Source organism: Amblyraja radiata, chromosome 18 (genome assembly GCF_010909765.2).
Source record: "Amblyraja radiata isolate CabotCenter1 chromosome 18, sAmbRad1.1.pri, whole genome shotgun sequence".
NCBI classification, from domain to species: Eukaryota; Metazoa; Chordata; class Chondrichthyes; order Rajiformes; family Rajidae; genus Amblyraja; species Amblyraja radiata.
In genome coordinates this window covers 31,934,058-31,958,362 of record NC_045973.1, presented here as the reverse complement: position 1 = coordinate 31,958,362, position 24,305 = coordinate 31,934,058, and the positions used below count along the sequence as shown (strand labels likewise).

The window sequence follows — 24,305 nt, the reverse complement described above, 5'->3', positions numbered from 1 at the left end:
GCATATGGTCAAGTATTAAACCTCCTGACACAGGCAGAGAGGATGGTGAAGAAGGCCTATGACATGCTTGCCTTCGTCGGTCAGGGCATCGAGTGCCGGAGTTGGGACGTCATGAGGAATTTCTTTAGACATAAGGTCATGTGATAGGAGCAGAATTATGCCATTCAGCCCATCGAGTCTACTCCGCCATTCAATCATGGTTGATTTATCTCTCCCTCGTAAACTATTTCTCTTGCCTTCTTCCCATATCCTCTGACACCCGTACTAATCAAGAATTTATCTATCTCTGCCTTAAAAATATCCATTGACTTGGCCTCCACAGCCTTCTGTGGCAAAGAATTCCATAGGTTCACCACCCACTGACTAAAGAAATTCCTCCTCATCTCCTTCCTAAAGGAGCGTCCTTTAATTCTGAGGTAATGACCTCAAGTTCTAGACTCTCCCACTAGTGGAAACATCCTCTCCACATCCACTCTATCTAAAAGTCAGAAGGTGGTGAAATTAATTGAGAGGGAATTCATTGAGGTGGAAAGATAGATCAGCCATGATTGCATGGCGGAGTAGACTTGATGGGCCGAATGGCCAAATTATGATCCTGTAATTTATGAACTTATGTTATAACTGTACAGGTCATTGGTGAGACAACACTTGGAATGTCATGTGCAGTACAGGAACATTATCACTAAGCTAGAAAGTGCAGAAAAACTTCACAAGGATACTGGCAGGACTAGGGGTCTTGCGTTAAAAGGAGTGGCTGGATAGCCTGGGACTTTTTTCCTGGAGCATAGAAGGTTGAGGGATAACCCTATAGAGGTATATAAAATGATTAGGGGTGTAGACAAGGTCTAAAGTCTAAAACAAGAGGGAATGAATTTAACGAGAGAGGGGAGAGAGGTAAAAGGGACCTGAAGGGGAAGCTTTTTGACACGGGGTGATTGGTAAATGGAACCAGCTGCCAAAGGAAGCTGCAGAAGTGAGAACAATTACAATATTTAAAAGACATTTATTCAAGTACATGGATAGGACAGATTTGGAGGGATATGGACCAAACGCAGGCAGATGGACTAGCATTGGCATCTTGGCATCATGTCCGGCACATTGAGGTCTAAAGGGCCTGTTCCTGTGTAGGAAGGAACTACAGATGCTGGTTTACAAGGAAGATAGACACAAAATGGAGGAGTAACTCAGCAGGACAGGCAACATCTCTGGATAGAAGGAATGGGTGATGTTTTGGGTCGGGACCCTTCTTCAGACCACTGGCCTGTTGCTGTGCTGTACCGATCAATGTCCCAACTCAAGATTATCCCTTTCCCCCAATATCCCTTGCCTGTGAGTTGCGGCAACATTTTTATGAATAAGTTGAGTTCTTAGTATTTCCTGGGCTCCTTCGAGGGCTGCGGATTATCCAATCCTGTCCCTGTCCCTGTCCCATTGTATTTTTGGAAAGCTTCAACAATACCATCCCAACTGGTTTGAAATGAATGCTGTCAGCAACCAGCATTCCATCCCCATGGCAACGTGATAATTTTAGCTCTTGAGAAAATGTAACTTTCCAAATTTACATTTTGTCCTCATTAAGATGACGGATGTCAGTTGTGAGAAAGGGAGCGCAAATCTTCAGGTTTCTTACGCAAGGCTCCGCCAACATTGAACACGCTTGATACAGGGTCACAAATGTGTTGTCAGCAGCATTTGAAGATGATGATGATGATGAAGATGAAGAGTGCAGGCGCTGACAAAGTTACAAAAGTATTCATCATAATCCCGATGCCCTTCTTTGTTCTCGGCTCCCCCCCAGGGTGTCCCACAGGATAAAAATATACGACAGTACATGCCACTTGTGTTCAAGTAAATGACTGGATTGGGGAACTAGGAACTATATATTTCTGAATAAAATGAAGCTTTCAATAGTGCATGATTCTTGATGTCATGGTTTTTCTACAACAGTACAGGTCGTTGATAGGGTAGGTTTAGAAGGATATGGGCCAAATGCCGGCAGGTGGGACTAGCGAGGTGAGGATGAGATATGTTGGTCAGCGTGGGCAAGTTGGGACGAAGGGCATGTTTCCACGCTATACAGCACACAAACAGGCCTCTAGGTTCAACTCGTTCGATAGGGTCTCCACTCAATCTCTGGCATTCCAGAGAAAACAATCCAAGTCTGTCCAGCCTTGCCTTATAGTCATTACCCTCCTGTCCAGGCAACATTCTGGTAAATGTTTCGGGTAAAGACCCATCACCCGGCCTGAAATGGCACCCATTCCTTTTCTCCAGAAATGCTGCCTGACCCGTTGAGTTACTCCAGCTTTTTCTGTCAATCTTCTGTTTAAACCAGCATCTGCAGTTCTTTCCTACAACATTCTAGTAAACCTCTTCTGCTCCACCCCTTCCTGTAACAGCTTATTCCATTCCTGGCTTATTCTTTGCAGAAGGTGGAAAGGCTGTGTGGAATCGACAGGTGAGTCACTTACCAAAGGAGGTCGTATCTCCGACCTACTCATGTAGCCACAGTGCAGCTTAGGCTAGTTGTGTTAAGTTTCTGTTCAGTGATTATCCCCAACTGACGGAGTGTCTGTGACCTGAAACGTTAACTCCGCTTCCCCTCCCACAGCTGGGGCCTGATCTGCTGCCTATTTGCAGCATTTTCAGTTTCCAATTTTAGATTGAGAGCATCTGCGTTTTCTTTTCAATTTTCATATGCAAACAATTTCTTTGGCAGCAATGCAGAAAGTCTCCAAGCAACATTTGCCAGCAACACTGGCAGAGAACACGGTTAGGATGTTGAGTGGCACATCAGGCTTTTAAGGGGGGCTTTTAAGCAGAAATGAATTAACATTAAAGAAACAAATAGATATTGATCTTTCCTGTCTGTAATAGGTTCATGGGTAAATCCGGTAAAAAGATACAGTATAACTAGGCACCTGGAGGTGAAATCTAAATCACAGAAGCACTAATATTAGTGATGGTAATGGTTATAGATCAGCAGCTAATGGCATTAATATTCACAATTTACCCTGTTTGTTCTTATTTATTGTCAAAAATTAGTGTCGAAACAAAGAACTACAAATGTTGATTTATACCAAAGATAGATACGTACATAATGCTGGAGTAACTCAGCGGGTCAGGCAGCATCTTTTACTTTAGTTTGGTTTGGTTTGGAGATACTGCATCGTAACAGGCCCTTTGGCTCACCGAGTCCTTGCCGACCAGTGATCCCCGCACACTAACACTATTCAACACACGGCTCGGGACAACTTTTTACAATTTTACCAAGCCAATTAGCCTAGAAACCTGTACATCTTTGGAATGTGGGAGGAAACCATCCTTTTTCTCCAGAGATGCTGCCTGGCCCACTGAGTTACTCCAACACTTTGTGTCAAATAGAGTGTGTAGGCTATTTGCTGAATAAGACTGCAGAGATCACAAATACACTACAGGGACAGGTCGTTCAGCCAACAATGTCCATGGGCCGAAGGGTCTGTTCCTCTGCTGTACTGTTTGACGTTTTACTTCATCAATCCCATTTTTAAACATTTTCCCCAGATTCTCATCACCTCTCCCAGATTCTACCACTCACCAACACATCAGGTCTGCAGTACCGGACTCTTGTCTAATTTCTGGGAGGTGTAAAGCAAACTTCTTTACAGGAATAGCAAAAAACATGTATGAAGGAGCTGCAGATGCAGGTTCATACCAAAGCTAGATACAAAATACTAGAGTTACTTAGCAGGTCGGGCAGCATCTCTGGCGAAAAAGGATGGGTGACATTCCGGGGAGGAATTCTTCAGACTGAAAGTAGAGGTGGCGGGATGGGCCGGGGGGGGGGGGGGGAGAGATGGGAGAGAGAATACACTGGAGGCGAGAAAAGGACAGAACGAATCAGGGTCGGCAACAGATGACCTCAGTAAGGGTGGAGCCCATAATGGTCCATTGTTGGCTGAGGAAGGTGTGATGACAAGAGGGCAAGAGGGATACAAGGACACGAACAGTGGAACTGGTGAGCAAAAAAACAGAGTAACTCAACTGGTCAGGCAGCATCTGTGGAGGGAATGGACAGGCGACATTTCATGTCAGGACCTTTCCTCAGACTCAGATGTCTGAAGCATCTTCATGCCAGATGTCGTCCAGCATCTGTGGAGGGAATGGACAGGCGATGTTTCAGGTCTGGACCCTTCTTCAGAATCAGACATCGGAGTATGATGAAGGGTGCCAATCCGAAACATCACCTGGCCCGCTGAGTTACTCCACTGTGTTTTGCTCAAGGTTGCAGCATCTGCAGTTCCATGCATCTGCCTTGAAATTCCTTCTTGGTTGGAGTGTTATGTATTTGGGATGAGGTTCGATCCCATAGCCTGTCAATGGAGTCCACTCACTCCTGTGCAGTGCTTTAAACTAAGCACACTGTCAATGCTGGTGCAATGTTATAGATTCATCTTGAAACCACTGGATTATCTAAATAATTTCCTAATGGTTAGAAATAAGCCCTGGCAGTGTGTTCTTCCAGCAGATCTCAATGAACATTGATTCAATGTGCCACAGTGTAACCTTTCAAATCAATTACGCTTGGGATTCAGAACCATCTTAACAGGTGGGAATAAAGGTCAGGTTGTTAATTTACGCAGTGCTATCTGTTATAGTGTTTAACTAGCTCCGATATAGATGGTGGAGTCAATTTCTCACAACTAAATTGTTTAGAATTTGTGTGCATAGTAAAAACACAATCTGTGCCATAGAGTTGTTATGGGGTGCTTGTATCATTTAGTTCCAGTTTATGGGTGTGTAAAGCATAGGCTGCACGTAAATAATAATAATAATAATAATGGATGGGATTTATATAGCGCCTTTCTAATACTCAAGGCGCTTTACATCGCATTATTCATTCACTCCTCAGTCACACTCGGTGGTGGTAAGCTACTTCTGTAGCCACAGCTGCCCTGGGGCAGACTGACGGAAGCGTGGCTGCCAATCTGCGCCTACGGCCCCTCCGACCACCACCAGTCACTCACACACATTCACACACATTCAAAGGTGGGTGAAGTGTCTTGCCCAAGGACACAACGACAGTATGCACTCCAAGCGGGATTCGAACCGGCTACCTTCCGGTTGCCAGCCGAACACTTAGCCCATTGTGCCATCTGTCGTTAGGCTTTTAGAAGTTGCTGAAGATCAGAAAAACACCTGTAATTTAAATTTACATTGAAACGCATGTTAGATATCAAAATCATACAAAGATTTTGATGCAGTCAACGTTACGCAGCACACAGGAATGATGATTAGTTTAGTTTTGGTTTTAGTTTCGTTTTTGTTCAGAGATACAGCATGTAAGCTGACCCTTTGGCCAACCGAGTCCATGCCGACCAACGATCACCCATTCTATCCTACACACCAGGGACAATCTACTGAAGCCAATTAACCTACAAACCTGCACGTCTTTGGAATGTGGGAGAAAACCGGAGCACCCGGAGAAGACCATACCCGGTCACAGGGAGAAAGTGCAAGTTCCACACAGACAGCACCCACGGTTGGGATCGAACCCGGGCCTCTGGCACTGTAAGGCAGCAACTCTACCGCTGTGCCACTTGTGCCACCCCAATTAGTGTCAATTACTGAGCATAAAAAAGGACCTAGAAAGACCATCTGTTCCATAAGCAGGAAAGGAAATTGGGGGGGAAAAAATAATCCCAAGATGCTGCAGTCATGCTCAAATAGACTGATATTATTTTAACTGCGGGACGACAATGGGAACAGAGTGGATACCCAAAATCTGTTTTCTGCAGCTGTTCCAGTTAATGGTGACCCCATCCCCCCCCAGGATGTTGGGGACAGGGTAATGGCAACACAAGGAACTGCAGATACAGGAATCTTGAGCAAAGCACAAAGTGCTGGAGGAACTCGGCAGGTCAGGCAGCATCTTTGGAGGGAAGGGGCAGGCGATGTTTTGGGTCAGAAGCAAACTTTCAACTGTGTAACAACTAACACTTAGTAGGGTTTGGACCAGAGATCAAATATCTTCCGAAAGCCCCCCTTTACAGGTTACCTGTGCCTGAGAAACCCAAGTAACAACGTGACTTTTTGACAACCAGCCACATTAAGAGTTTGATGGAATGCTCTCTCCTTGGCTCAGTGAATGAAGCTCCTAACAGCACTGAAGATACTCAAATCCATCAAGAACAAAGGAACAAAATGTTACAGATTGCCAAAGGTTGCCAAGCAGATTGTCCAAAGATATACAGGTTTGTAGGTTAATTGGGTTTGGTAAGAATATAAATTGTCCCTAATGTGTAGGATAGTGCTAGTGTATATGGGGTGATCGCTGGTCGGCATGGACTTGGTGGGCCAAAGGGCCTGTTTTTGAGCTGTATCTCTAAAGTCTAAAGACTGCACCATCTTATCGGGGGTGGGTGGGGGGGTAATTAGGGATGGGCAACAAATGCCAGCTTTGCCAGCAATGCCCACTCCTTGTAAATTAATATATAGCCACTGAGTATCTGGTTGGAGCAGAGTTGGCACCATTTGAGCGACTGAATTGTTCCATTCGAACAAATCTTTGCTGTTTGATGTGGAGCTACTGTTAATGGCGCTGGTAATTTTAAAAGGGCAGGTGTTGCCATGGAAGCAAAAGCTACACGACACACTCTGTGAGGTGTGCAAAGGAATGACACATTGACTGAGTTGGTGAGTCATGTCACCTGTCACAACTAATGTGATGGATTCAATATTTTTATCTTCACTTTAATTTTTTTTCCTTTGCGGTTATTATAATTGCTGGAATTAAAACACATCTTAAAATTTTGTAGGAAGGAACTGCAGATGCTGGGCTAATCCGAAAATAGACACAAAATGCCGGAGTAATTCAGCGAGACAGGCAGCATCTCTGGATAGAAGGAATGGGTGACGTTTTGGGTTGAGACCCTTCTTCAGACTCTCCTACAATGTTAACCATTGCATCTTACCATGCCTAACGACAGCACATTGGAAAATTGGAACACTAAAAATGTTGGGTAGATTACATGACTAACTCTTACTATTTCTTTCAGCGCCACAGGTCGGGAGGTTTTTGACTGGATCCTGGACCAAGGATACTATTCAGAACGAGATACCAGCAATGTAATCCGACAAGTATTGGAGGCTGTGGCTTACTTGCACTCCCTCAAGATTGTCCACAGAAATCTGAAGGTAACCGATAAGTAAATCAATTAGTCCTTTACTCAATTGGATTTGCACCAAATTGTTTCCATCAGGTCAATCGTGCCTCAGCCTTACTGCCCCTTTAAGAAAACTCTTGCTACGTTGTTTAAAATACAGCGTGGAAACACGCCCTTCGGCCCACCGAGTTTTACTCTGACCATCAATCGCACTTTCACATTAGTTCCATGTTATCCCACTTCGGCATCAGCTCCCTACACACTAGGGGCAACTTACAGAAGCCAATTAATCTACAAACCTGCATGTCTTTGGAATGTGGGGGAAAACTGGAGCATCCTGAGAAAACGCACGCTGTCTCAGGGAGAACGTACAAACTCCGTACAGACAGCACCCGTAGTCAGTATCGAGCCATGGTCTCTGGCGCTGTGTGCCAGCAGTTCTACCACTGCACCACTGTGCCGACTGCCCATTGAAAGGAGTAGATGTTTCTTCCATCAGATGAGCGGAGAATCTTTGGAATTCCCTATCCTGGAGGGCTGCGGCTGGTGTCTTGTCCCAGATTGAAATACCTTGGGGCCGCAAAACCAAGGATTGATCAGTTTTTGGGTATGAGAATAATCGAGGGATAAGGTAATCATGCAAAACAAACACTACAGAGGTAGATGGTCAGCCACGACATTGTGGAATGGTGATGCAGGCACAGAGGGCTGAATGGCCTATACCTGCTTTAATTAACGTTCTTATGTTGTTGGTCTAAATGCCAGTTAATTGGTGAGACTACATTGGAGTTACTGCTCTTGATATCAAAACACCAGTTAATCATGTGCATGACCACAAACTAAGAGTTACCAATGACCAGAGACCCTACTGGTACAGCTACACAAACCCCGTGTCTACAAGAGCAGGTCAGATGTGGGTAACCTCCATTGAGTGTCTCATTTACTGAGACCCCAAAGCCTCTCGATCTGTTTCAAGACACAAGTGAGAAGTGTGAAGGAGTATTCTTCACTTACCAGAATAAATGTGGCTCCAATGAGTCTCAAGAAAGTCAGCACCATCCAGGATAAAGCAGTCCATTTGATTGCTTCTCCATTCACCACTCGAAAAATTAATTCTCCCTACCTTTGACACACAATGGCTGCAGTGTGCGCCATCTACAGTGTGTCCTGCATTTACTCACTTAGGCTTCCCCACTTGCAATCCACCCAAACCCGCAGCATCATCCAGCAAAAGTAGAGGGTGGTAAGTTTGTGGAGACAACATGACATGGCTGGTAAAGCTGTTGTCTCACAGCGCCAGAGACCCTCGTTCGATCCTGACCTCAGGTGCTATGTGTGTGGAGTTTGCACGTTCTCCCTGTGACCGCATGGGTTTCCTTCGAGTGCTCCAGTTTCCTCCGACATCCCAAAGGCGTGCAGATTTGTAGGTTAATTGCCCTCTATATATTTTGCCATTTTTGTTTTCATGACAAAAATTGTCATGAAAATGAAAAACTTTCACTGATAAATAAAAATAAAAACATTTTTGATGTATAAGATTGCAACAATTCATTGTTAGAATATTTGCCTTCAAATGAAAATTGTCTGAAGACGGGTCCCGACGTGAAACATGACCTATCCAGGTCACACTGAGTTACTCCAGCACTTTGTGTCCTTTTGTGCGAACCAGCATTTGCAGTTCCTTGCTTTTTTTTTTAAATTGCCCCTAGTGTGTAGATGTGTGAAAGTGCGATAACATAGAAATAGTGTGAAAGTTAAAAAGAAGGGCAAGCTGTGCATGGGAACACCACCAGCTTCAGCTTGCTCTCCAATTCACGCACTATTCTCGCTTGGAGCTGTATGACCATCCCTTCATCATTGCTGGGTTCAATTCCTGGAACCCCTTACCCAACAGCAACACGGAGACACAAGAAACTGCAGTAATCTGGTGGAAAAGTCAAACTCCTGGAGGTGTCAGCGGTAATGGGAAGAAGGCAGGAGAATGGGATTGAGAGGGAATGATAGATCAGCCATGATTGAATAGTGGAGTAGACTTGATGGGTCGAATGGCCTAATTCTGCTCCTATAACATGAACATGAATACAGCTGGCTAAGCAGCTTCTGTGGAGGCAAAGGGATAGTTGACATTTTGGGTCGGGTCCCTGCAACAAGATCTATACAGGGCCTCGACCCAAAGCACGACTCCTCTTTTGCCGTACGCTGCTTGATCTGCCGAGTTCCTCCAGCAGTTTGTTTCTTACTTAACTGCAACATGGGACTATTTTCACCTGAGGCAGTTCACCTCCACTTTTCTCAAGGGCAGTTAGCGGTAAGTAATAAGTGCTGACCTTCCTAACGGTGTCCAGCTTTTCGAAATAAATAAATAATGCAGCCATATGAGTTTAAATTTCACTACGGCTAATGACATTGTTTTATTCAGTTAGTTAAAGAAATCTGGAATGAAACCCAATAATCAGTAATGGTGAGTATCATCTTAAACAGTCCATATATTCTTCATTAATGTTCTTCAGGATGGATACTGTCCTTAAGATGGACTCTAAATGCTGGAGTAACTCAGCAGGTCAGGCAGCATCTCTGGAGAAAAAGGAATCAGTGACGTTTCTGGTCACAGTCCTTCATTAGACCCAAGGCATGGTTCTGAAGGGTTACAACCCGAAACGTCACCTATTTCTATTCTCCAGAGATGCTGCCTGACCCGCCGAGTTACTCCAGCATTTCATGCCTCTCTTCAGTATAAACCTGCACCTGCATTTCCTTCCTACACATACTGTCCTGACCTGGCTTGTCCTAGACACGACTCTAGACCCAGTTCTGAATGAATCTAAGTGCATCTGAGATAGCCTGCCTACCACAATCAGTTGCAGGGACGGGTATTAAACAGAGATTTTTTTAAAAAACGATTATCTTTTGATGGAGTCTCACAATGAGTAATCCTTTAAGATGAATATTAACATCAACTTTCTATTTGTAGATTTTTTTCCCAATTATTTTTATATGTGGTAGGTGTTGACGACAGAGAGATTGGCAGGTTGCCAAACCCACGGCAAGAGAGATTTGGTGACATCATTGAAGATGTTTATCAAGCGACTTTTAGCAAATGTTTGGGCCAACCTATTTTTTGTTAAATTTTAATTCATACCGTCAGCTCTGCTGCTGCTCAAAGCCCTTCCAAGTCAATCTGCACTGGCGTCAGAACACTCATGATTTAAACAAAAGTATTCAAAATATACCCAGCTCAACAGCGAGCGCTCCATATGTCTCCACAACAAGTCTATGACTAGCTCTTTACATCTCAGTCGTCTACACGCACAGGGGCTCCATATGCTTTGCACTATGATTATACCCGTGCCTTAACCCTTACCTCACCGGGCAAGTGCTGCACAATATACACAATGCACCAGAATATTTTATTCCATTTCCCAGTTGCAGGATATCTTGAGATGCTACTATTTATTGAATTTTAGTTTAGTTTAGTTTAGAGATACAGCACCGAAACAGGCCTTTCAGCCAACCGGGTTCGTGCCAACAAGCGATCTCCGCACTCTAACACTATCCTACACACTAGGGACAATTTACAATTATACCAAGCCAATTAGCCTACAAACCAGCACGTCTTTGGAGTGTTGGAGGAAGCCGGTGCACCCGGAGAAAACGCACACGGTCACAGGGAGAACGTACAAACACCGTACGGACAGCACCTTTTAGTCAGGATTGAACCAGGGTCTCTGGCGCTGTAAGCAAGCAACTCTACCGCTGTGCCATCATGCTAATCTGCAAGTATACAGCAGTTATCCAGCATGGAAACAGATCCTTCAGACGACCGAGTCCATAATGACCATCAATCACCTGTTCACACTAGTTCCGTGTTAACCCACTAGCTGCACATTAGGGGAAATATAGGGAGGCCAATTAACCTACAAACCTACTTGAAGTCTGAAGAAGAGTCCCAACTGAAAACCTCGCCCATCGTTTTTCTCAGAGATGCTGCCTGACCCGCTGAGTCACTCCAGCACTTTGTGTCTATCTTTGTGTCTATCTATGCAAGACCTGGACATCCCTCTTCAGTGGCTTGAATAAACGCACCCCCAGGAGCACGTTAACATCAATACCACCCAATCTCTCACCTTTTAACAAATATTCTGCTTTTCTATTATGTTCACCAAAGCAGGTAAAATCACACATTGCCACATTATATTCCATGTGCTGTGGGTCAGGCCCACTAGCTCAAATTATCCACATCACCCCGAAACCTCTTCACTCTGTTCTTAATCAACAATCATCTCATTTAGTATCACCAACAAACTTGGAAATTTAACTATGTATTCCCTCAGCCATATCGTTGACATGGTGAACAGCTGGAACCCAAACACTAACCCCAGAATACTCCACTGGTCACACCCAGGATAGACACAGAATGCTGGAGTAACTCGGCGGGACAGGCAGCATCTCTGGAGAGAAGGAATGGGTGATAATTTCGGTCAAGACCCTTCTTCAGACAGTCGGGAGAGAGGGAGACTAAGAAATATGGAAGGGTAATTGTGTGAAAACGAGCAATCAAAGGGGACAAAGTTCAAGGAAAATGTAGAATAGATCATTGTTAGCTGAAGGGAAGGTGACAACAAGGCGTACATTCAGTAAACTTTAATCAGGAGGACGGTGAAACTAGTCGCAGAACAAAGATGGGGGAGGGATGGAGAGAGAGGGAAAGCAAGGGTTACTTGAAGTTAGAGAAGTCAATATTCATCCCGCTGGGTTGTAAGCTACCCAAGCAAAATATGAGATCCTTCCTCCAATTTGCATTTGGCCTGACTCTGACAGTGGAGGAGGCCCAGGACAGAGAGGTCAGTATGGGAATGGGAGGGGAAGTTAAAGTGTTTAGCAACCAGGAGCTCACATAACACAATTTTGTCAAACTGTGAAGGGTCTATTTTTTAACATTCTTTTCTTTCTGTCCGATAATCAATTCTCTCTCCAGAATATTATTCTCCAGCACCGTGTTGTTCACAATGATTACAACAACCAAGCTTTTAATTTTTTTTAAACTACTTCTGTTGTTTCTGCGATGTTTTTAAATTGTCGATGTGATGTGATGTACTGACTGATTATTGTCAGTCCTTGCTTAAACCAGACAGCTGATGAGCCTTGACATTCAGCGACTACTAACAATAATTGTCCTTTCCCTCCAATGCTTCTGAACCTGTGCAATCTTCTGCTGCTTCTTTCAGCTGGAGAACTTAGTTTATTTCAATCGCCTAAAAAACTCCAAGATCGTAATAAGCGATTTTCATCTGGCAAAGTTGGAGAACGGTCTGATCAAAGAGCCCTGTGGCACGCCGGAGTATCTAGGTGAGACCCCCGCAGACACACGTGCGAGAGATAAGTGGAGAGACCAGCGTACCTTTAATATACGTTTTAGAACTTTCTTAAGCATTTTACAATCAATGAAGTGATTTCCAAAGTGTGCTCACTGAATGTTTAGTTTAGTTTAGAGATACAGCGTGGAAACAGGGTCATGGCTGAGACCACGCCGCCCAGCGATCACCCGTTCACGCTGGTTCTATCCTACACACTAGGGACAATTTACAGAGGCCAATTAACCGACAAATCTGAACATCTTTGGACTGTGGGAGGAAACCGGAACACCCGGAGAAAACCCACGTGGTCACGGGGAGAACGTGTAAACTCCGTACACCTGTAGTCAGGATCGAACCCGGGTCTTGGCCCTATAAAGCAGCAACTCTACCGCTGCGCCATCATGCCGCCCTTAAATTCTACATTTAATATATTGTACTGCAAGAGATTTGTACAGATAAACATCAAGATATCAAGGTTAGTTCTGGAAATGCACAGGACAGGACTGGGGAACACTCCCCTGCTCCTCAGTCCTAGATTTTGGTTAATGCCTTAAAAGACAAACATTCACCAACTAAACTATTGGAACAAAATTGTTCCACCTGTAGTTTATTTTATGAGGTAGCAGATGGTGAATTGGACTGAGAGCATGTGTTTTTAACATTGTTGCTATCTGCTTGCTGTGAAGTTTCTACGAATTATTTTTTTTGAAGTAGGATTGTAAGATGTAGGGCAAAAGACGATCATAAATTCAAAGTGAATTTCAAGAAGGGATCCACATTCTGTGCATTGATCAATCTCCCGGCCACATTGAGAGTTTAATTATCACTGCAACCCTCAGGAATGAAGATAGACATGTTGTTAGTCAGAGGGTGGTGAATCTGTGGTATTCGTTGACACAGAAGGCTGTGGGGGCCAAGTCATTGGGTTTTTTTTTAGGCGCTGATGGACATATTGGTAAGGTTGTCAGGGGTTATGGGGGGAAAAAGCAGGAGAATGGGGTGGAGAGGAAAAGATAGATCATCCATTATTGAATGACCAAGTAGACTTGACAAGCCTAATTCTGCTCCTACAACCTATGAACGTATGTATATACAGGGTTCGGCAGTGGGAATTATTAAGAACATGCATATAATGGTTTTTGTGAAGGCATTATCTCCCCCTACTGTGTAAAATCAGGAATACAAAAGTATGAAACTGCATTTGCCGAAAATGCTGGAAATAGTCCGTAGAGAGACATAGAGTCATAGAGTGATACAGTGTGGAAACAGCCCACATCTGCCAACAATGTCCCAGCTAATATTAGTCCCACTTGCCTGCGCTTGATCCATATCCCTCCAAACCTGTCCTATCCATGTACCTGTCTAAATGTTTCTTAAACGACGGGATAGTCCCAGCCTCAACTACCTCCTCTGGCAACTTGTTCCATACACCCAACACCCTTTGTGTGAAAAAGTTATCCCTCGGATTCCTATTAAATCTTTTCCCCTTCACCTTGAACCTATATCCTCTGGTCCTCGATTCCCCTACTCTGGGCAAAAGACTATGCCCGATCTGTTCCTCTCATGATCTTATACACCTCTATAAGATCCCCCCTCATCCTCCTGCACTCCATGGAATAGAGACCCAGTCTCTAGTCCTGGCAATAGAGACTCACACCCTCTAATCCTGGCAACATTGTTGTAATTCTTTTCTGAACCATTTCAAGCTTGACATCTTTCCTATATCATGGTGCCCAGAACTGAACACAATATTCTGGATGCGGTCTCACCAACGTCTTGTACAACTGTAGCATGACCTCCTCTTCTATACTCAATTCCCGGTGGGCGGCGCGACTCACGTCGCAGCGGCCTCTGCAGCCCGTTTGTCTTTTTGTTATTTTTTGTCCCGTTTTAATGTAGTTTTTATTATTTTTTTGATGGGGTATGTGTGTGTGTGTGTGTGGGGGGGGGCGGGGGGTGGGGGGGGGGGGAAACTTTTAAAATCTTTCCCCTGCACGGAGAACCCGACCTTTTCCCTGTCGGGTCTCCGTTGTCGTTGGGGCTGCAACATGGAGCGGCCTCCAGCAGGAACGTCCTGGAGCTCCAGTCACGGAGCTGCGGAGCTACTCACCATCATGGAGCTGGCCGAGTCCGGAGCGGGTGGAGCGGTGGTGGCGCGCTGCTGTGACCCGACCCCCGGAGATTCGGAGGCTTACCGCAGGTCTGGCAGACAGTAATATCGGGAGCCCGCGGGTCCCTGGTGGAAGACCGCTTTTCGGGGCTTCCGCAACGGCGACTTCTCCCGCCCGAGTCGCGGGGTCGAGGAGTGTCTGGAGCGGGGCCTTACATCACCGCCCGGCACGGCTTCAACGGCTGCGGGACTTTGCTAGAGCCCGCCGGGGGCTCCAACAACTAGACCCGGAGTGGCTTTAATGGCCGCGGGACAATTGCCATTGCCCGCCGGGGGCTTTGACTCTGACATCGGGAGGGGAATGGGGAGTGCAGGGGAGAGATAAGTTTTTTTGCCTTCCATCACAGCGAGGAGATGCGCTGTGATGGATGTCTGTGTAAATTGTGTTGTGCCTTGGGTCTTTTTTTTCATGTGTGTATGACTGCAGAAACAACATTTCATTTGAGCCTCTATGAGGTTCAAGTGACAAATAAATTGTATTGTGTATTGTGTACTCTGACTGATGAAGGCCAGTGCCAAAAGCCTTTTTGACCACCTTATCTACCTGCGACTCGACCTTCAAGGAACCATGCACCTGTACTCCTAGATCCATCTGCTCTACAACACGACCCAGAGGCCTACCATTTACTATGTCGGTCCTGCCCTTGTTCGCCATCCCAAAATGCAACACCTCACACTTCTCTGTATCAAATTCCATCAACCATTCCTCCACCCACCTGGCCAATCGTTCCAGATCCTACTGCAATCGTTCACAACCATCTTCACTATCTGCAAAACAAGTAACTTTTGTATCATCAGCAAACTTGTTAATCTTACCCTGTATGTTATCTTCCAAATCATTGATGTAGATGACAAACAGTAACGGGCCCAGCACCGAATCCTGAGGCACACCACTAGTCACAGACATCTAGTCGGAGAAGCAATCTTCCACCATTACCCCCTGCTTCCTTCCATGGAACCAATTTGCTATCCATTCAGTCATTGGATCCCATGCGATCTAACCTTCCAGAACATGCGGAACCTTGTCAAACGCCTCACTGAAGTCCATGTGAGGCAAACGTTGTGGAGAGAAATGCAGAGCAATCATATCAGGTTAACAAGCTTTCATCATTTCATGAACTCTACTGCCACTGGAGATACCTTCTACCGATGAGAGAACCATAAAATGGTAGATTGTTACAGCACAAAAGGAGGCCATTTGCTCCATCAAGTCTGTGCTGGCTCCGAGCAGAGCAATTTAATCAGTCCCATTCTCTAGCTCTTTCCCTCCTAGTCTTGCAAATTATATTCCATCAAGTGCTTGTAAGCACAGGAACAACCCGCTGGCTGGGCCCGTGAGTCATGTCAACTGTCACAAGTGGTGTGAAGGATTAAACATTTTTATCCTTGCTCTAATGTTTTTTAAATGCTGGATTGAACTCCTCTTAAAGCATGAACCATTGTTTCTGTTGATGGCCTACTGCAGTATACATTATCGGTTTGCATGATCAAGCAGTATGCAGATGACACCAACATTGGTGATGTGGTGGATAGTGAAAATGGTTAGAACAAAATCAAGAGTCTAGATTCTAGACCAACTGAGAAAGTGGGCCAAGGAATGGCAGATGGAATGTAGTTCAGAAATATGCAAGGTGATGTATTTTTGGAAGTTAAGCCAGTGCAGGACATACACAGTGAATGACAGGGCACTGGATAGTGTTGTAGAACAGAGAGACCTTAGGGTGACTCAGAAAGTGGAAACGCGAGTGGACAGGGTGGTGAGAAAGGCATTTGGCCGACTAGCTTTCATTGGACGTTAAGTGCCAAAGTTGGGACAGCATGTTATACCAGTAGGGGATGTTGGTCAGATTGCACCTGGAATATTGTAGGCAGTCTTGGTCACAATACTGTAGCAAAGATGTGATTAATCCTGAGAGGCTACAGAAAACATTCACAAGGATACTGCCAGGGCAGGAGGGCTTGAGTTGGAGTTGGAGAGTCTCGATCGGCTGGGATTGGGTTTTATTTTAGCAAAGGAGGTTGTGTGGTGATCTTACAGAGATTTATAAACTCATGAGGGACATAGATAAGGGAAAGGGTAGAATAGCCTTAAACTAGAGGGCATAGGTTTAAGGTGAGAGGGGAAAGATTTAAAGGAGACCTGAGGGATTGTTTCTCGCATACAGGCTGTTTGGTTTATGGAACGAACTGCCAGAGGAAGTGGTAGAGGCGGATACAATTACAATATTTAAAAGATATTTAGACAGACTCATCAATAGTAAAGGTTTCAAAGGATATGGGCAAAATGCAGCCAATGGGACTAGCTCAACAAACACCTTGGTCAGCATGGTTGAGCTGGGTCAAAAGGCCTGTTTGTGTGCTGTTTGACTCTCGTCAGACTTCTATGGCTTAAGAGGCCATTCTGCTCATCGAAACAAGGCTGACTCCTACAGGAGTAATCCTATCAGTTCCATTGCCGCCCCCATTCCTTATGGTCCTGTCAATTATTATTTCTCGATTGCCTTCTATTTCCCTTTTGAAAGTGCTGGCTGGCTCTCACTTCTCCACAGGTAGTGAGTTCCAGATCATGACCACATTCTGCCTATCTTAGAAACATAGAAAATAGGTGCAGGAGTAGGCCATTCGGCCCTTCGAGCCAGCACCGCCATTCAATATAATCATGGCTGATCATCCAAAATCAGAACCTCGTTCCAGCATTTTCCCCATATCCCTTGATTCCCTTAGCCCTAAGAGCTAAATCTAACTCTCTCTGGGATCTTCACAACCACCTTATAGATTCTGCTCAAAACCTAAACATTGCAAGCTCAAGCCCTTGAATCATCTGTTAAAGGAAATGGCTTCACTTCACTTGATACTATCCAAAATGTTAAATGGACAGCTCGACATAGATTACAAGACCTACACCAAACCCAAACCAATTAGGAGCAGACGAGGGCATTCGATCCAATTTGTGATCCCAGCTACAAAGACAGATGTGTACAGCAATTCGATCTTCCCCCGCACAATTAAAGCATGGAATAATCTCCACCCTACTATAGTTACCCAACCAGATACAACTAAATTTAAAGTAGCTATTTCTTCCCAATAACCCTTTCTGGCTTAAGTCCCCCCTCCACCACCTCCAGTTTAAATTCCATTTGGAATATTTTGGAGGACCAAGAAACCAAGAACCTGAACGGTTCGCAAAACCTGAAGAGTGCTTTGTTAAGTGAAGTTTCCCAAATATGTTCACTGTTAGTGAGGGTGGATACTTTTCCCCCATATTGCTCAGGATTGTGTGATTGTCTGTTTTGTGTCTCTTTCCAGCTCCAGAGGTTGTCGGGCGACAGAAATATGGACGGCCAGTTGACTGCTGGGCCATCGGAGTGATCATGTACATACTGTACGTACGCCATCCCTTAGGCTCATGATTACGGGAGGAATTGGGAATGTTTTTCAATTAGTCTGCTTACTTTTACTGCAAAAACTTGTCCTTGCTACCTACTGGAAGATGATAACCACTGCACCCATTATCTCTCAATCCACCACCTTCAAAACCTTGAGATGCAAGGATGGGGAATCACCTTTCAGTTATATTCATTTCTTTAATAGTTATTTTTTTCATGAATGATAATTCATTTCGAATTCCCATTCCCTCTAGGGCTGCTTCATTAATTATGGGATATTTTTCTGAAACAGTCATAAAGATTGTCTCATATTTAGTTCAGTTTGGAGATACAGCATTGAAACGGGCCCTTCAGCCCATCGAGTCTGCACCAACCAGCAATCCCCGTAGACTAACACTGTCCTACACACTAGTACCTTTGTCTTTGCCGTTTGGGAGGAAACCGGAGCACCCGGAGAAAACCTTCATGGTCACAGGGAAGAATGTACAACCTCCATACAGACAGCAGCCGTAGTCAGGATTGAACCCAGATCACTGGTGCTGTATGGCAGCAATTCTACCGCTGTGCTACCGTGCCACCCCAATCCACTGGTGTTGGTTGAGAATTGGTTGAATGAACAGGGGTGAGGAATAAATGTGTTATTTTATAGTGGGGAAGCTGTAACAAGAAGGGTGCCACAAGGATCAGTGGGACCTCATTTAGAATCAAGGCTGAAAAATGACCCCCCTGGTAACGCTATTCCTCACAATCATTGATGTGAGCATTAGGTCTTCAACTCCTGCAGTGGATCCCTGATGAGTTACTGATTTCAACTCCAGCTAGTGAGTAATCTAATTTTAAATCAAATGGAAGCTGATTCAGTCCTTTATTCCTTTTTACTCTCAGGTTATCAGGGAATCCACCTTTCTACGACGAAAATGATGATGAGGATTACGAAAATCATGACAAGAACCTATTCCGAAAAATCCTGGCTGGGGACTATGAGTTTGATTCCCCATACTGGGATGACATTTCAGATGCAGGTGAGCATTAAATCTGTGCTCAGGTGACTCTGGCCCTGAGTCTGGTCTCTATTATCACTTGAATTATGTCTGGTCGATAACTCAACTCCATTCAATTACCATATTTCTTGACTTACATATTTAACTGAAGATGTGTTGATCTGCTATAATGTTCCCACAACATCCCAAGTATTTAATTTAATTTAGAAACAAGAAACTGCAGATGCTGATTTACAAAAAAAGACACAAAGTGCAGGGGTAACTCAGCGGGTCAGGCAGCATCTCTGCAGAACACTGAAACATAAAAAATAGGTGCAGGAGTAGGCCATTCTGCTCTTCAAGCCAGCACCGCCGTTCAATATGATCATGGCTGATCATCCATAATCAGTACCCCATTCTGGCTTTTTCCCCATATCCCTTGATTCCCTAAGAGCGAGATCCAACTCTCTCTTGAAAACATCCAGTGAATTGGCCTCAACTGCCTTCTGTGGCAGAGAATTCCGCAGATTCACAACTCTCTGGGTGAAAAAGCTTTTCCTCATCTCAGTCCTAAATCGCCTACCCCCTATTCTTAAACTGTGACTTCTGGACTCCCCCAACATTGGGAACAATTTTCCTGCATCTAGTCTGTCCAATCCCTTAAGAATTTTATATGCTTCTTTCAGATATCCTCTCATCCTTCTAAATTCCAGTGAATGTAAGCCCAGTCGATCTATTCTTTCATCATATGTCAGTCCCTCCATCCCAGGAATTAACCTGGCGAGCCTACACTGCACTACCTCATTTTTGGCTAATGTGAGACAACAGGCAGCTGGGTTTTTCACATGAATAACTTTTGATAATACATTTGTTCCCTCCCAGCTAAGGATCTGGTGAGCCGTTTGATGGAAGTTGACCAGGATTCCAGGATAACAGCTCAAGAAGCCATTAATCATGAATGGTGAGTGTGAAATTGGAATGACCAAGGCCCGTCAAAGCATTCGGAATTGCTTTTAAGAACCCTGATTATACTCTCCTTCTCAGGATTTCAGGAAATGCCGCTTCAGACAAGAACATCAAAGACGGAGTCTGCGCCCAGATTGAGAAAAACTTTGCCAAAGCGAAATGGAAGGTACTTGAAGTAAATACCACTTTTACTGGCTTTAATTATGTGTTGCATGAACCACCATTGTAGCATTGTGCGTATGTCTGTCTTTATACATGTTGCCATTTGATTCATTCAATAAACTTTACCTCCATCATTCATGGATCCTAACGTAAATAAAACCAATATTAGAAACTTGTACTCGGCAATAATGATAAACGCCTACAGGACAAGTGGCCCATTGTTTTATACATCTGTATAATAGAATGTGATATACAGGTATCCCTTGTTATAACAGACCATGGGGGGGGAGAGGGAGATGCTGTCAGTCATTGCCGATTGTCCTCTATAACAGAGTAAGGGATTCGCTGCAACCACCCAGCAGTTCCTCCATAAAACAACAAATTGTTTTCAAATATAAAGTTCAATTTAACGGCTAAAAAATGTTGTTTTCTTACTGCAAGCGGCATGATGGCGCAGCAGTAGAGTTGCTGCCTTACAGTGCCAGAAACCCAGGATAGATCCTGAACATGGGTGCTGTCTGTACGGGGTATGTACGTTCTCCCCGTGACCAGAGATCACCCGTATACGAGCGCTATCCTACACACTAGGGACAATTTACCAAAGTCAATTAACCTACATCTTGGGAGTGTGGGAGGAAACCAGAGCACCCGGAGAAAACCCACGCGATCACGGGGAGAACGTACTAACTACGTACACACAACTCCTGTTGTCAGGATCAAACCCGGGTCTCTGGCGCTGGCGCCATTCTGCCGCCCCTTCCAGCATAATGTTACTAATTAAGCTAAACTGAAATGTTGTACTCATCATTAAGTGAGAACATTTATTAAGATTTACATTTGTACCTGTTACATGTCTGGAAGTCATAAAAGTGTGTGGATCAATGAACATTAAAATGACATGTAGAGGAATGTATTATTTTGTACCAAAAATCCATTACTGAGTCTGTTCAAGGATTGCCCATTCTCTTTTCAATCAAGTCATATGTACTGACAACAGTGTAATTACATTCTTACTTGCAGCAGCGTAACAGACCTGTACATACAATACACATAAACACAAGGAACTGCACATGCTGGTTTACAAAAAAAGAAACAAAGTGCTGGAATAACTGAACAGGTCAGGCAGCATCTTATTTATACTGATTGGAATAGATAATATATAATAAAGGGAAATTCAGAAAGTCAACAATTGCAACTTACTTACTTACTGCCTATTATGCCTGCTAGCATGTAGGGCAGCAACGAAGGTTCTCCACTCCTGTCTGTTCTGGGCTAGCTTCTGGACACTACCCCAGGTCAGGTCCATTGTTATAATTTCCTCCTTCACAGTTCGACGCCAGGTGGTTTAGGGTCTCCCTACTTTCCTTTTTCCTTCCGGTGTTCAATGCAGGGCTATTCTTGGGATGCTGTCTGGTTCTCTTCTTTCACCATTGACATTCATCCTAGCATCTGTCTGGAAGTCCATCACACTCAGTAGTTGCTGTGTTCGTAACATATTTGTTTTACGAGACAGAGTTGTTAGCCCTGTGCTCAACCTCCAACCTGGAGGACCAGTGGATCGCTCCTCTTCTCGCCTCTACCCTTCGACCTGTCCAGCATGGGAGACCCTAACAGGAGACGAATCTCCCGCTGGCATGGCTCTTGGGGTCACTGAGACACACAAGCTCCCCGACCACGACAAGGTTTCAATCCAACAGGGAGCAATAATTGCAATCCTAGTGCTAAATAACCCAAAGTCCTTGGTGCAACTGAAGACACTCCACAGGTCATGGTTGAGGTTAGTGTTGTGTAGTCAACACTAAGAGCCTGATGGTTGTTGGGAAGAAGCTATTCTTGAACCTGGTGGTCACCATTAAAACCCATGTAAATGTGACAGTTCTCTAGGGGGGCATCTACCTAATACCATACATGTAACTACAAGGACATGTCCAAATTCCACCCCCCTGTCCCTCCAACTCTTTTCTGACACTGGTGCACACCCATTTCACCCACTATCCTTCCCACCCTCCTTCCCTCCCCATCCCCCCAATGTCCAATGTCTGACCTAATGATGTCCGGAGGTTAAGATGAACCCTTTTACTTTAGACTTTAGAAATATAGCATGGAATCGGGTCCTTCAGCCCACCGAGTCCACGCCCACCAGCGATCACCCCGTACACTAGCATTATCCTACACACTAGGGACAAATTACAATTTTACCAAAGCCAATTAACCTACAGACCTGTACGTCTTTGGAGTGTGGGAGGAAACCGGAGCACCCGGAGAAAACCCACACGGTCACAGGGAGAACGTACAAACTCGGTACAGATTGCACCTGCAGTCAGGATTGAACCCGGGTCTCTGTTGTTGAGAGGCAGCAACTCTACCTCTGTAAGCCCTGCACTATAAACCCTGGGTGGATGCCATGTGGGTGAACGATGGTTATGAAACCAATGTTTTGACTCAATGATTTTGCATCGTATCATCTCGTTCACGACCTTCACCCACAATCCACCACTATTGCTCGCCATACCAACACCCAAGATTAATCTCCGCTTCCCTTTTATACTTCTGACATGCAGAAAGCGGTGAGAGTAACAACAATCATGAAGCGGCTCCGGGCACCCGAACAGACCGCCTCCCCGGCTTCAGTGCCCGCGCCACAGGAAGGAACTGAGAACAAGGCCGCCGGCAGCACTCCTCCCCCAGAAAGTCAGACGGACAACTCAGCCAAGGTCGGCGTTACGACTAAAGCCTCCCCCAAGTGTAATGGAGAAGCGGCCAGCCCTCACAAACCCGCCGCTGAAGCGTGGGAGGAGCAGAACGGCTGATTCACACCACCTCGCGCAGCGAACTTATTGTGTAAAATTTAAAAAAGTAGTTCAAAATTTTTATCAATTATTAAAATGGCAGGCACGGTCAAACCGATCATAAGCATTAATAAAACAATTCAAAGTGGTATTCAGATGCAACGATTGCCGCAGTTAAATCCAGCAAGGCATGTGTTAATAGGTCTGTGAAGTTTGAAGCAATAATTGGAAATTGTGGGTACTGTTTCTGCAAAATGAATCTAGATTGAAATTCAGGTGGAAGAACTATGGCCAAAACTTCCTGTCTTATTTGCCATACTGTTAGAAAATTTTATTGACATTGCATCTATTATTTTGAAAACACATGCCACATATTAGCTTCTTGCAACACCTGGAATTTCACTTCCTCAAGCAATCTGCAGATACACCTTGCTTAATATCAGCCTGATTCAACTAGACCTTCTGTGCATACTTTTACTACGTCATGCTTGTGTCTGGGAGCTTTGCCCTCTGCCTCGTGTGCTAGAAAAGGTATTTGCTCTGCCTGATTTCTTTTTTTTTTCTTCTTTTCTGATTTTTGCCTGATTTCTCGGTGAGGGAATCATGGCACCCAAGCAAGGTGATTCTATGCATGCTGGTCCCAGAAGCGGATCTGCAATCACTCATTACAATCGCTCCACTATTTTAAACCTCTACTCCAACAGCAGCATTTCATATGTAGGAAGGAACTGCTGGTGTTGGTTTACACCGAAGATAGACACAAAATGCTAGAGCGACTCAGCAGGTCAAGCAGCATCTCTGGAGAAAAGGAATAGGTGACGTTTCGGGTCGAGACCCATCTTCAGTCATGGGAGAGGGAAACAGAGGTATCCAAGGGAGAAGGAAAGTATGGCTTCTAGCCATACCTCCAGTTTCCCTCTCCTCTGACTCAGTCTGAAGAAGGGTCTCGACCTGAAACGTTAACCTTTCCTTTTCTCCAGAGATGCTGCCTAACCTGTTGAGTTACTCTAGCATTTTGTGTCTGTCAGCAGCCGACTCGATTATAATCATGTAATGTCTTTCCGCTGACTGGAAAGCACGCAACAAAAAGCTTTTCGCTGTACTTCGATGCAAGTGACAATACATGAAACTAAACTAAGGAGAAGCAATCATGCTTACAATTCCCTGATCTCCATATACAGCTGGCAATGCTCCCAACCCACATCACAAAGGAACGAATCCCAACCTCCTGAACTTTGCAGAATGGAAAATGCCCTTGAGAAAATAAATTTGCACATTGGTTCCCCAATCCTAAAGCAAACAGATTGCCACCTTGGATTTCAGTTTAGTTCATTGTCATATTCCCCAAGGTGC

The 24,305-nt window shown here is 44.7% G+C and overlaps 1 protein-coding gene across 2 annotated transcripts in view; it reads left to right on the top strand.

Moving 5' to 3' along the window:
• camkv (CaM kinase like vesicle associated) overlaps positions 1 to 23,648 on the top strand; it is a 101,320-nt gene extending 77,672 nt beyond the window's left edge. Inside the window, exons 5-11 of one of the 2 annotated variants that reach the window (XM_033037065.1) lie at positions 7,038 to 7,176; positions 12,371 to 12,491; positions 17,976 to 18,051; positions 18,941 to 19,077; positions 19,918 to 19,996; positions 20,080 to 20,167; positions 22,725 to 23,648. In XM_033037065.1, coding sequence (XP_032892956.1) covers positions 7,038 to 7,176; positions 12,371 to 12,491; positions 17,976 to 18,051; positions 18,941 to 19,077; positions 19,918 to 19,996; positions 20,080 to 20,167; positions 22,725 to 22,973 — 889 coding nt within the window. In that variant the 3' untranslated portion in view covers positions 22,974 to 23,648. Of the gene's footprint in view, positions 1 to 7,037; positions 7,177 to 12,370; positions 12,492 to 17,975; positions 18,052 to 18,940; positions 19,078 to 19,917; positions 19,997 to 20,079; positions 20,177 to 22,724 lie in introns of both variants that reach the window. The other variant, XM_033037064.1, reaches the window with a different exon arrangement.
• The last annotated feature ends 657 nt before the right edge of the window (positions 23,649 to 24,305 follow it).